We start from the raw sequence: 13,326 nt of genomic DNA on the forward strand, positions 1-13,326 counted from the left end.
TTTTTCAGAGGGGACCTAAAACAGGCATTTGGCTCCTCGTTAGCATATGCAAGGGCCTAACACCTGTTTTAGGCGATCGTCCTGGATGCCTGATAAATGGCCCAACCCAATTTCGGGTTGAATGATTTTTAGGCTTCCTTGAGGTCCCCAAAATTGGGCGTAGTTGCACCCTTTTTACCTGGTTCCAAATTCCTGATGTTTACAGAATTTTATGTGCACTATTAAACATATTCTTGCAAAAATATAATTTTTCAGTTTTAAAGTAATTCAACTATTTATTGCTTATTGTTAGTTCTGTTCTAAAAATGTTATTCCAAATACATAAAATTATGAAGAGCCTTTTCAGTCTGTAGAAGGATTTGTTTTTATTATTTAGCATTCCTAGAATGAAAAATTCATTACATGATCTATTTACAGCTTATATAGCCAAAACATAAGGGGTTGAATTTCTGCAGTGGTCATCCTGATTGACCACCATAACTTCAGTAAAAGATCTCCAGAAACCACAGAGAAATACCATAAAGGGCGTTTATGCCATTTTTCCAGCATTGAGGCAGATCTTCTGCCAAAGTTGTAGTGGTTGGTCGGGAGAAACCCATGGAAATTATTGGGGGAGATTTTTAAAGGATCATCATTATCCTTTTAAATGATAGGCTTACAATCCTGACAAATTGACATATGCAATAGTATGATTAGTGATGCAACGATACAGGCTGGGATTTTTCCAGGATCTGCCTGCCACTGAACTCCAGCGTTCCAGCAAAGTTTCATGGGGAGATCATCTAAATTAAATAATGGCAGCAGGTACTAGAACAGGTTGGTAAATCTGGTCTAGGATGTTCCGCCCCTCTCCCCCTCCCCGCCCCCCCCCCCTCCAACATTCCCCTGGAAAGAGGCCTTGCCTGTCCCCAAAATTTACCCAAAATTTTTCAGTGGTTTGGGAACCAGGCCCGGACCCCAGGTAGGCCCCATTTTCGCCACGGGCTGGTACACATAGGGGTCGATTTTAACTCAGCCATGAGGCGGGCTTTGAGGTGTGTGGGGGGTTAAAATCACAAAAACTGGGGGTCGGGACCCCCCCCCCCGGGCCTGGTTCCCGACCCCGAGCCATTTTAACCCAGGCGTGTCTGATGGTCCCAAATCAGTCCCGCCTCCAACGGGCGGGACTGGTCTTTAAGGCCCTTAATCAGCAATAATTGGCCTTTATAATCCCATTTCAACAGGCCCTTGCATTTTTAACCTTTTCCCACGTAAAACATGCCTGGTGGGGATCACGCCTGTGAAACCTGGCGTGAGCACTATTGGCTTGCTGACTATCAGCTGCAGGTCAACCATTAAAGAGGAGATTTGATCAGTCATCATTTGCAGGTGGCAGGACTTTGTTGTTTCAGGCCTGGGGCAACTTTAACCAGGCTTAACCACACCTGTGGAAGGTTGGAGCCTCACACACATCTCCAGTGTGACCTCCTGGGAAACCCCGCTTGCCACCTTCACTCAGCGCTTCCTCAACGGAGGCATATACCAGAAGCATGGGAGCCATTTATTTCCTTCCCTTCTGGGCATTAGATGAGCTCGAACACCAGCCGCGGCACCAGCAGAACCAGGAACAACAGCAGCAGCAACAGGAGCGCCAGGCTGTTGCTCACCCACCTGAAGCTGCACAGGCCAGAAGGGGCCAGCGCTTGGAAGTGGCTTGAGAGCACCTTGCTGCACATCAGGGGGCCATGGGGACCCGTATCTGCACTGGCAGTCCTACTCAGAAGGACTTCCATGAAGGTCTGGTTTTTCTGTTCAATAGATGCCCATCGCCCCTCAAGAGATGTCACTCTATTCTGAACACTCACCATGTTTTCTGCACTCCTGGCAACTTATCTCCTCCATGGAGGTTGCCATTCTTTCCATGGTGATGCGTTCATGCGCCAATGACTCCACAAAGGCTCTGCTCATGTTCGCTATGGACTCCTCCATTCGCTCCACACTCACATCGACCCTGGAGACAAAACCTGCCAGAGACTCTTGCATCTGTTCCTGGAGTTCCAGCCCCGCTGATCTTATGGATGGACCCAGAGGCAGAGGGTCGACATGCAGCTGAGCCGAGCTGGCAGAGTCCTGCGCCCTCCGACTAGCACTCTCCACTGCAGTCCCTGTCTCCACAATCTGCTGATGCTCACTTGTGAGCTGTGATATACCAGGTGACAACACTACTCTATGTCCCGAAGGTCCCACCGAGGTGTGAGTGTCTGCGCTGGTGCTGGGTGCGCCAAATTCTGCTGACGCTGCACCCTCAGAGGTTGCAGATTCCTCTGAGGAGTCTGGAAGCTCAGGCTCTTCCTCCTGGACAGTGGGGACGGGGGCTCTCGATGGTCCTGTGGGGGAGTAAAGGAAAGAGTTAGAGATGAGGTCAAGGTTACATGCACATTGCATATTGCAGATGATCATAGGTCCATCTGTTATAGCTTCAGAATCATTATCAGCGACTCATGCAATGTCAATGAGAGAGATGGAAAACTATTCTGTCACCAGCTTGCTGTGATGCACCCGTCTGTCCGTCCCCCACTTGCGCCTCATCCTCCAGTCCTACGATCTCCAGGACCGCCTCCTCCCAGGGGGTGAGGTGGGCTACTGATGGTGGCCCTCCACCTGTCCTCGCTCATTCTCTTTTATTGTGAGCTCTCTTTTCCTGCACTGAGGGAGACAGTGGAGTTTGAGTGAGGATGAAGGAGTGAGTGTAGAGAATCCATAGCATAGATGCTTAGAAGGAGACATAGATGGAGTGATGTGGCAAGACCAAGGGCATTCCCTGTGTGTTGTCAGTTGTTTTCATAGCATCAGAGTGATAGGGAGTGTGAGGGCTGCATAGTCGAATAGGTGAATGTGAGCATAGAGAGAGTGGGAATGCGTAAGGGTGCATGGATGTCAGTGTCAAGTGGGATGTGGAGGAAGAGATTGCTAAAGCTGAGTGCTGGTGAGGAGAGGCAATGAAGATCAGATTGAGAGTGATGGGAACTTCATACTCACTTTTCCAGTGTGCTGAAGGTCATGAAATCGCTTCCTGCACTGTATCCAGGTTCTGCGGGTAGCCGATAAGGAGTTGACCTCCTCTGCCACTTGCAGCCACGCAGCCTTTGTCTGCTGGGGAGGCATCTTCCTCCCTGATGAAGGGAAGAGCACCTCCTTGTGAGCTCTTGCTCCCTCCACTAAAGCCTGCAGGGCAACGTCGTCAAAACGGGGTGCAGACCTCGGTCTTTCTCTTGCCATTCTGCTTCCAGCTCAGTGTATCAGCAAATGCCAAAAGGTTGGCAGCCTGCAGAAGAAGCAAGGCTTGTTGCAGACCCTAAATGCAGCAGCAATAATGACATCATATTATGCGACTTTCTGACTGGAAATACTCATTTGCCAAGGGTTCCCACACGTTGGAAATCAATTGGCCAATTGAGTTAAAATTGCATCAATCTCACACACCCATTTAGATTCATGTGGGAAACACCAAATTTGGGGAACCCAACAATTCCCCGCACCCGAGTTAAAATCGACCCCATAATCTCACTTAGCTTACTAACACATCCATGTCTCACCAGACCAAGGTGAGGAAACTCTTGGCCTGGGAGCCTCTCTTATGCCACTGGCATTATTTGGGGTGGGTGGAGACTCTGTTCCTAACAATACCCCACAAAAACTGCCAGGGGCGTTCAGCACCCAGCATATCCAGATCTTGGTCTAGTTTGAGTTCCTTCTGCCAGAAAGACACAGAATTTTTGGTCTTGATAAATTTATCTGAACTCCTTCCCCTCAAAGATCAGCAATATGAGTCTCTCATTTTGATGGAGACCAGCTCCCCTGTTGTCTTCCAAACATTAAAACATGGATTCTAGAGTATGATATTCTGCTGCCAGATCATCCCAGATCACTTTGGAGTTTGATGTACAGATTGGACCAGCATAAAAATTACCTGAGGTTACAGGCTAATAGTGGAACATATGCGCAAAGTTTTATGGTAGCTATAATGATAAAATCCTGTTACGTTTAAAACTAAAGAAATAATGAAGAACAAAAGTATAAATATATAAACATTAACATTTTTAATAAAACTGAAGAAAATGCACAGTGTAAAATTCTGAATCTTGCCAAAAGATAAAACAATGCATTACCTTTTCTTCATTTGCAGTGCACTTGTTTTGTTGTACAATTTTAATAAAGCAAACTCAATGTATTATATTTGAAAAGAATAAGTCCTACACAGAATGCCATTGACAGATTACCATCTATCCTTAATTTCTGCAGAGATTTTTTCAATGTATATTCATCAAAAACAGCTTCAAAAATGTTGATATTTCAAACAGTTTTGAATGGCATTTAACTAAGTGAAATTTGTATTTATGTAATGCCTTATCACATTGAAACATCTCGAGGGCTTTGCACAGTGAATGGCTTTTAAAGCACAATGGCCTAGAAATTCAGTGGCCTGCGCCACCAGTTTGCGCCCAAAGAGGGCTTTTGCGCCTCTGGCCACAACCACCGCGATATTTAGCGGGGCGCTAATAGTGGCGTTAGCCTGTAGCGCTGCGCCGCCACCGATGACGTCATCGGTGTGCGCAGCGCCCCGCTACCGCCCCGAGCGCCATATTAGGTCGCAGCCGCCTCTTCCGCGCCGGCCGCAAATAGCGACCGGTACACAGGGGCCTACCTGTGGCGGTAGTGGGGCGAGTTAAGGTGGAGGTGCGGCCGGCCAGTTTTTCGGCGGCCGCCTGCCCGCACCTCCGTCCCCGGCCTCCTACACCCCCCCCCCCCCCACCCCCCGCGGCATTGCCGGCTGTTTCCCGAGAGCCCGGCACTTCTCCTTGGTGCCGGGCTCATTTGCCGGCACTCGCGAGCGGGGATCGCGCTGTTGCAGGCACCTCCCCCTTAACAGTGGGAGGAAGGCCTGCAGTACCGCAACCTGCCGTGCCGCAGCGGGTGGCGCTGCGGCACTTTGCGCGCCGAAATTCAGTTTCAGCGCCCCAAGCGGGGCGCCTAAAGCCTTGTTTAATGGCCGGCTTCCATTTGGGGTGCTGAAACTGAATATCCCGATGGCGCAGCGCGCAGCGGTAATTCCGGCGCCCAGGCGAGCTGGGCGCCCCAAACTGAATTTTTAGCCCAACGACTTTTATGTATTTGATTTAGCCAAAGCTTTTAGAATTTCATGTTAATAGCAAAATGCATATGTATGAAACATTAGTTTAGAAGAAAACACCGATAAACAAATAATTACAAGCAATGGCTTATAACTCTACATTGGTCGGAACAGATAGTGAATACTTCTGAGTTGTTCAAAGGTAATAGTTCTCAGAGCCAGAAGCTTCAAAACTCCTAACTTCACCTACTTGTGGAATGCAGTGTAATAAGGTTTATTCTATATTAGATATTCAGGGGAACTGAGTTACTTACATTAAAATAAATTAGGGAGAGAAAGGATTTCAAAGGACTGAAAAAAATCATTTATAAAAGCAGTTATTTTACTTGGAAGAAAATTGTTCCTGGTAATTTTTTCCAAATTAGAGGTATCAAATTACACCTCTTTCATTCTAGTTAATAACAATATATTCTCTGGAAAAGTAACTTCCCAATAAAGAATTGAATACAGTCTTTAAAAAATATAGTGCATTTTTTAATAATTTACTTATTTTAATTCCTGCCCTTAGGAAGAGAGTATTAAGTGATGGGTAAGCACTGCATTGCAGTAATGGACAACTTTTGCATAGATATGTAATCGTATCTAGCAAAATTAATCACTTTTAGATGGTACATAATCTCTATTTTATAACTTTCTTTCTACTTTGTTTAGTGGCTAAGTATTTACAGAACTGGAAAGAAATATTGTTCCCAATGTTATTGATGCTTGTTTTAAACCATTTGTCTGATTTCTTTACCCCTCACAGCAACTTGAATTGTGTCAAAGACTCTACAAGCTCCACTTTCAGCTGCTGCTGCTCTTTCAGTCCTACTATAAACTAATTGGACAGATCCATGTTGTCAGCTCAATGCCAGAGGTAAAATAAGTTCCATTGTGATTGACACTAGACTAAATATTAGAGTATGATACGTGTAATGTAATAGTTTAGCATTTAATAGCTAATGGTCTTATATGGGAGTTTGTTATTTTGACTGCAATAGTTGATCGTGATTTGTTTGTGGTTCAAAACTACTAAATTATATTTTCCCCTTTTTTTGTTATTTTATTGTTTCTTTCCCCTTTGGATCTCTCAACAACAAAAAACACCCCAGAGGGTGGACAAATGACTTGCTGCTAAGGCAGTGCGAGTGCTACTCTTGAATCATCCACTAGAATGGGCACAAGAATGGCATGTGATGATTCCCTGATTTTATCTCCCTCCCTGCAGCTAAGTGCACAGCTTCCATTTAGCCTAGAACCTGACTCAGACTGTATTTATATGGGGAATTGTGGGCATGATATCTTATCTCTTTACACCACAACAAGTTGCTGCTATAATGCACTGGAATATTACAAATTTAAAAATGAATTTTTTTTCTAACTAAATTAACCACTAGGTATTCTACCTTGCTATTGAAAATAAATGACCATGTGAGGGAAATTAACACAGGCCAAGTGCGTTGACCACTCATCAATTCTTGAACTGGACTGTCTAATTTTAGCTTGCTGCAGAGTAATTTCCTTCATTAAAAATGGGACAACAAAAGACCTATTTCCCAACAGCTCTTTAAAAAACAGTGCTCTCGCACGTACCTGCAAGTCACTCTGCACATGTGCATACCTCAAATATTTGAATTCCTTGAGTCCTTAGCTCTGTAACAGATGCTACATTCTGCAGGGGCTGAGCTGGGGTGTGGTGTGGGAGAGGTATTGGTACTGTTAATCTAAAGGGTTCATAAGCATTAAATATCAGGTGTCACAGATTAAGTAAGTAAGCAGTACTTAAACATACACTTAAAAGTAGTACTTGCGACAAATCTTTGCAGGTTTAGTCAGGGACTCAACCCCATCACAGTTCCGAGTTCGGTATACAGGTTGATCAGACCTTATTGAATCCTATGTAACTGTTCCAACAGCCACTTTTTATACCTTTTTCTTACCCACCCTACATGACAATCCACATGTTTCTACATTACATAATACAACTCCATATATGGAGAATTTTAATGAGCTTGTCCCTTATCAATAACTTTAGTTTTAATGAGTTATTTTTCCGTAGACCGATACAACTCATATCAGCAGTTTCATTCTTTGTTACATATAATTGCCATTCTACCAAGTGAACCTTCTAATTATAAGTCTGTACCATTCCATACCAGTCTCCTGCTTCTAAAAAGGATGATGCATTCGTAGATGTTTCCTTTTTGCACAACTTCTTATCAATTACTTCAAGTTCTCTGAAATATATTCATCACTTTGCACGGGAATGTCTTTTAATTAGGCTTACTGGAGTGACTAAACTAACCATTGCATCAAGGTCAGTCTGAATTCAACAGTTCAGTGGTCACTGCATCTAAATTGACTTATACTTCCTTACTTAACAAGCAAAAGCTAAAGATTACTATTATTTACAATATAAAGAGAAATCAATAGCAGTATAACATTAACAGACTTCAGGACAGTCCTTACAGTACAAAGCAGTCAATATTTCAGGCTGCTACTGCCATCAATGGGACATACGAACATACGAATTAGGAGCAGGAGTAGGCCACTCGGCTCCTCGAGCCTGCTCCGCCATTCAATAAGATCATGGCTGATCTGATTACTCCACATTCCCGCCTACCCCCGGTAACCTTTCGCCCTCTTATCAAGAATCTATCTACCTCTGCCTTAAAAAAATTCAAAGACTCTGCTTCCACCGCCCTCTGAGGAAGAGAGTTCCAAAGACTCACAACCCTCTGTGAGAAAAAATTCTCCTCACCTCTGTCTTTAAATGGGTGACCCCTTATTTTTAAACAGTGACCCCTAGTTCTAGATTCTCCCACAAGAGGAAACATCCTCTCCACATCCACCCTGTCAAGACCCCTCAGGATCTTATATGTTTCAATCAAGTCACCTCTTACTCTTCTAAACTCCAGCGGATACAAGCCTAGCCTGTCCAACCTTTCCTCTTAAGACAACCCGCCCATTCCAGGTATTAGTCTAGTAAAACCTTCTCTGAACTGCTTCCAACGCATTTACATCCTTCCTTAAATAAGGAGACCAATACTGTACACAGTATTCCAGATTGGTCTCACCAATGCCCTGTATAACTGAAACATAACCTCCCTACTTTTACATAGAAACATAGAAGATAGAAGCAGGAGTAGGCCATTTGGCCCCCGAGCCTGTTCCGCCATTTAATGAGATCATGGCTGATCATCCAAATTCAGTACCCTGTCCCTGCTTTCTCCCCATATCCCTTTAGCCTTAAGAAATATATCTAACTCCTTCTTGAATATATTTAATGAATTGGCCTCAACTGCCTTTTGTGGTAGAGAATTCCACAGGTTCACCACTCCCTGGGTGAAGAAATTCCTCCTCATCTCAGTCCTAAATGGCTTACCCCTTATCCTTAGACTGTGACCCCTGGTTCTGGACTCCCCCGCCATCGGGAACATTCTTCCTGCATCTAGTCTGTCTAGTCCTGTTAGAATTTTATAAGTTTCAATGAGATCCCCTCTCATTCTTCTAAACTCTAGCGAATATAAGCCTAATCGACCCAATCTCTCCTCATACATCATTCCTGCCATCCCAGGTATCAGTCTGGTGAATCTTCGCTGCACTCTCTCCATGGCAACAACATCCTTCCTCAGATAAGGCGACCAAAACTGCACACAATACTCAAGATGTGGTCTCACCAAGGCCCTGTACAGCTGCAGCAAGACATCATTGCTCCTGTACTCGAATCCTCTCGCTATGAAGGCCAACATACCATTTGCCTTCTTAACCGCCTGCTGCACCTGCATGCTTACCTTCAGCGACTGGTGCACAAGGACACTCGGGTCTCGTTGCACTTCCCCTTTTCCCAATCTATTGCCGTTCAGATAATAATCTGTCTTCCTGTTTTTGCCACCGAAGTGGATAACCTCGCATTTATCCACATTATACTGCATTTGCCATGCATCTGCCCAATCACCCAACCTGTCCAAATCATACTGGAGTTTCTCTGCATTCTCCTCACAGCACACACGCCCACCCAACTTTGTGTCGTTTGCAAACTTGGAGATATTACATCTAGTTCCCTCGTCTAGATCATTTATATATATTGTGAATAGCTGGGGTCCTAGCACCGATCCCTGCGGTACCCCACTAGTCACTGCCTGTCACTCAGAAAAAGACCCGTTTATTCCAACTCTTTGCTTCCTGTCTACCAACCAGTTCTCTATCCAAGTACCTTACCCCCAATCCCATGTGCTTTAACTTTGCATGCTAATCTCTTATGAGGGACCTTATCGAAAGCCTTCTGAAAGTCCAAATACACCACATCCACTGGTTCTCTCTTATCTATTCTACCAGTTACATCCTCAAAAAATTCCAGTAGATTAGTCAAGCATGATTTCCTTTTTGTAAATCCATGTTGACTTTGTCCGATCCTGTCACTGATTTCCAAGTTACATCTTTTATAATGGACTCTAGCATTTTCCCCACTACCGATGTCAGACTTACCGGTCTATAATTCCCTGTTTTCTCTCTACCACCTTTTTTAAATAGTGGGGTTACATTAGCTGTCCTCCAATCCATGGGAACTGTTCCAGAGTCTATAGAATTTTGGAAAATGACCAGCAATGCATCTACTATTTCTAGGGCCACTTCCTTAAGTACTCTAGGATGTAGATTATCAGGCCCTGGGGATTTAGCGGCCTTCAATCCCATCAATTTCCCTAACACCATTTCCCTACCAATACTGATTTCATTCAATTCCTCCCTCTCATTAGACCCTATGTTCCCCGACATCTCTGGGAGGTTATTTGTGTCCTCCTTTGTGAAGACAGAACCAAAGTATGTATTTAATTGGTCTGCCATTTCTTTGTTCCCCATTATAAATTCCCCTGATTCTGACTGCAAGGGACCTACGCTTGACTTCACCAATCTTTTTCTCTTCACATTTTGTATTCAATTCCCATCGCAATAAACAATAACATTCTATTAGCTTTCCTAATTACTTGCTGTACCTGCATACTAACCTTTTGCAATTCATGCACTAGGACACCCAGATCCCTCTGCATCTCAGAGCTCTGTAATCTCTCACCATTTAGATAATATGCTTCTTTTTTATTCTTCCTGCCAAAATGGACAATTTCACATTTTCCCACATTATACTCCATTTGCCAGATCTTGGCCCACTCACTTAACCTATCTATATCACTTTGTAGCCTCCTTTTGTCCTCTTCACAATTTACCTTCCTACCTATCTTTGTGTCATTAGCAAATTTAGCAACCATACCTTTGGTCCCTTCATCCAAGTCATTTATATAAATTGTAAAAAGTTGAGGCCCCAGCATTGATCCTTGTGGCACACCACTCATTGGCCTAGAAATTCAGTTGCGTGCGCCAGCCGTTAGCGCCTTAGGAGGAGTAGATCTCGAGCGCTAGGCACTTAGCGGCCGGGCGCAGGGCGATCTGCGCCTACGCCCAACTTCAGTAGACATTTAGCGCCGGCGCAAAGTGTTTGCGCGCGCTCAGCTGCGCGCGCAGATTATGACGTCATTTCCTCGTGCAACGCCCTTTGTGCGCCCCAATCCGGAACTTCAGTCGCGCCCGCCCAATGTGGGCGTGGCGCTCCTAAGAATTGTGAACTGGAACGCAGCAGAGGCCATGCGGGCCTCGGGGAGCGCTAATTAAAGGGCACTTACCCTGAACTATAAAGGCCAGCCATTTTGCAGCAATCACTCTTGTGCAACGGATTTCTGGACAGAGACCAAGGAAGAGAGCTTACTGCTTTGGCCCAACATAGGAGAGGTATTTTTGGCTTCAGGCCAGAGCTTGGCAATTCGCCTTCATTGTGAGGTCATTGTTTGCCAGTATATTATGGGGGCTGCATGGGGTGCCAACCCTCAGTTTCAGCATTATGCGCGAAGGGCTCGCAGACGCTGTGTGAGAGGGGCAGCCCTGGCTAGACGCAGGGGGGGCAACAGGCGTCGGCAACCTAGGCCTTACCCACTCAGGAAATACCGCCAGCAGGTGTCCTATCTCACCATGCCTGCCGCGCAGTGTGTTAGGAGGCTGCGCTTCAGAAGGGAGGTGGTTGCAGAGATCTGCCAGCTGCTTCACAGAGATCTGCGTCCACAGCTGAGGTGCAGGACGTCTCTGTCGGTGGAAGTGAAGGTCACGGTGGCTCTGAACTTCTATGCAAGCGGCTCCTTCCAAGCCACTGTTGGGGACATTGCTAACATATCCCAGTTCGCCGTGCATTGCTGCATCCGCCAGGTGACCAATGCCCTTTTCAGAAGGAGACACCAATTCATCTCCTTCCCCATGACCCTGGAGAAGCAGCAGCAGCGTGCAGTGGGATTTGCGAGAACAGCGGGCTTCCCCATGGTGCAGGGCGCCATTGACTGCACGCATGTGGCTTTGCGGGCACCTATCGACAATGCCGAGGATTACCGCAACCGGAAGGGCTACCATTCCCTCAATGTACAGCTGGTGTGTGACCACAGGCAGCGCATCCTAGCTGTCAATGCCCGCTTTCCAGGCAGCAGCCACGATGCATTTATCCTGCGACAGACCACTGTGGCTGACATGTTCCAGGCACAGCCTCCCCCAAGAGGATGGCTTATCGGGGACAAAGGCTATCCTTTGTGTACCTGGCTCATGACCCCGCTCCGCGCGCCCAGGACCCCTGCTGAGGAGGCATACAACGAAAGCCATCAAGCCACTAGGAACATCATAGAACAAATGATTGGCGTCCTCAAGCAACGGTTCCGCTGCCTGGATCGTTCCGGAGGATCTCTGCAGTATTCGCCGGAGAGAGTCTCCCAGGTCGTGGTCGTCTGCTGCATGCTGCACAACCTGGCTATCCGCAGGACTCAGGCACTGCCACCTCACGCTGGAGCACCACCTCAGGAGGAGGAGCAGGAGGAGCATGAGGAGAGGAGGAGGAGGAGGAGTACCAGCCCAGGAGGGAGGCACAAGGTCCAAGGGCCGCCCGTCGGCGGCTTATTGAACGTCACTTCTAAGCCCCCTGTCAGGGAATGGCTTGTGGCAATGAAGGGACCTGAATGCAGCCGCTCCGCAAGCCCTCAGCCGGTTAAGGCAACAACCACTTCAAACATCAAACATGGACAAGCTGAATAAATAAAACGCTTTATTGAACAAACTCAGGGCCCTTCCCACATGAAACCCAAAAATAGACAACACACCCAAAAAACTGTCAGACACATGACTCACTCCCACAACCTGGGGAGGAATAACAAAACATTTCCACAAAAATGGCCTTCATCCTCGGCCTTACAAAAACAACCATCCCTATAAACAAAACAACCATCCCCATATAAAAACACATTTGCCCACACCCTCTACTTTGTGGCCCGCGAGGTCGATTCCTTGACCAGCCTTTTGCGGCCCCTGGCCGCCCTGCTGCTCCTCCTCAAAGTGTGCCCAGTGGCTGCTGCAAGGCTGGGGGAAGGCTCCTGAGGGGCACATGGCGTGATGGGAGATGCCCTTGGGGGTCGGCCTAGACGAGCTCTGGCCCTCAAGGGGCCGGCTGGTGACTGCTGCAGCTGTGGCTGGGCAGCAGCAGTCTCTCCAGCAGCTCATCGCAGCTCCACTGGGGGAGTGGCAGTGGCGGCTGCAGGAATGGGGGCAAGCTGGCTGATGGCAGGTGCTCGCTGCTCGCCTGAGACACTGGCACTCGCCCGGGCCAGCACTGCAGCATGCGCAGCAATCTGCTGAAGGACAGACCGCTGTGCTGCTGCAGCGCGGCGGGTGCCCTGGCGATGCCTGGCTGACACAGCGAGTGTGGCAGCAGTGAGTGCCCGTACTGCCCTGGTCTGTGCCCGCATCAGACCAGCCAGTGACTGCACGGCACCACTGATCACCTGGCGACTCGCGGACTGCTCTGCCCCGAAATCGGACCGACTCGCAGACTGTTCTGCCCTGAATTCTGCCCGACTCGCGGACTGTTCTGCCCCGAATTCGGCCCGACTCGCGGCCTGTGCTGCTTCGAATTGCTCGAAACTCCTGGCCTGTGAGGCGCCGAAATCGGCCACACTATGAGCCAGGGACTCGATGGCCTCAGGCAACTGTGCCACAACCCCCATGAACTCGGTGTGCCGGCGATCCGAGTCCACGGACATTTGATCGAGGAGGCGCACCTCCTTGGCGAGGACCGTCTCCGGACTGGAGGCCGGACTCTC

At 47.2% G+C, this 13,326-nt stretch overlaps 1 protein-coding gene across 6 annotated transcripts in view; it reads left to right on the forward strand.

The window, feature by feature from the left end:
* Window positions 1-13,326, forward strand: part of LOC147111928 (protein furry homolog) — a 486,257-nt gene that overhangs the window by 453,308 nt on the left and 19,623 nt on the right. For all 6 annotated transcript variants that reach the window (XM_085999325.1, XM_085999321.1, XM_085999322.1 and 3 more), the window contains one exon: window positions 5,916-6,026. In XM_085999325.1, coding sequence (XP_085855451.1) covers window positions 5,916-6,026 — 111 coding nt within the window. The remainder of the gene's footprint in view (window positions 1-5,915; window positions 6,027-13,326) is intronic.

The sequence above is a fragment of the Somniosus microcephalus genome, chromosome 10 (genome assembly GCF_052327205.1).
Source record: "Somniosus microcephalus isolate GS21.2 chromosome 10, FLI_Smic_1.0, whole genome shotgun sequence".
In the NCBI taxonomy this organism is placed as follows: domain Eukaryota; kingdom Metazoa; phylum Chordata; class Chondrichthyes; order Squaliformes; family Somniosidae; genus Somniosus; species Somniosus microcephalus.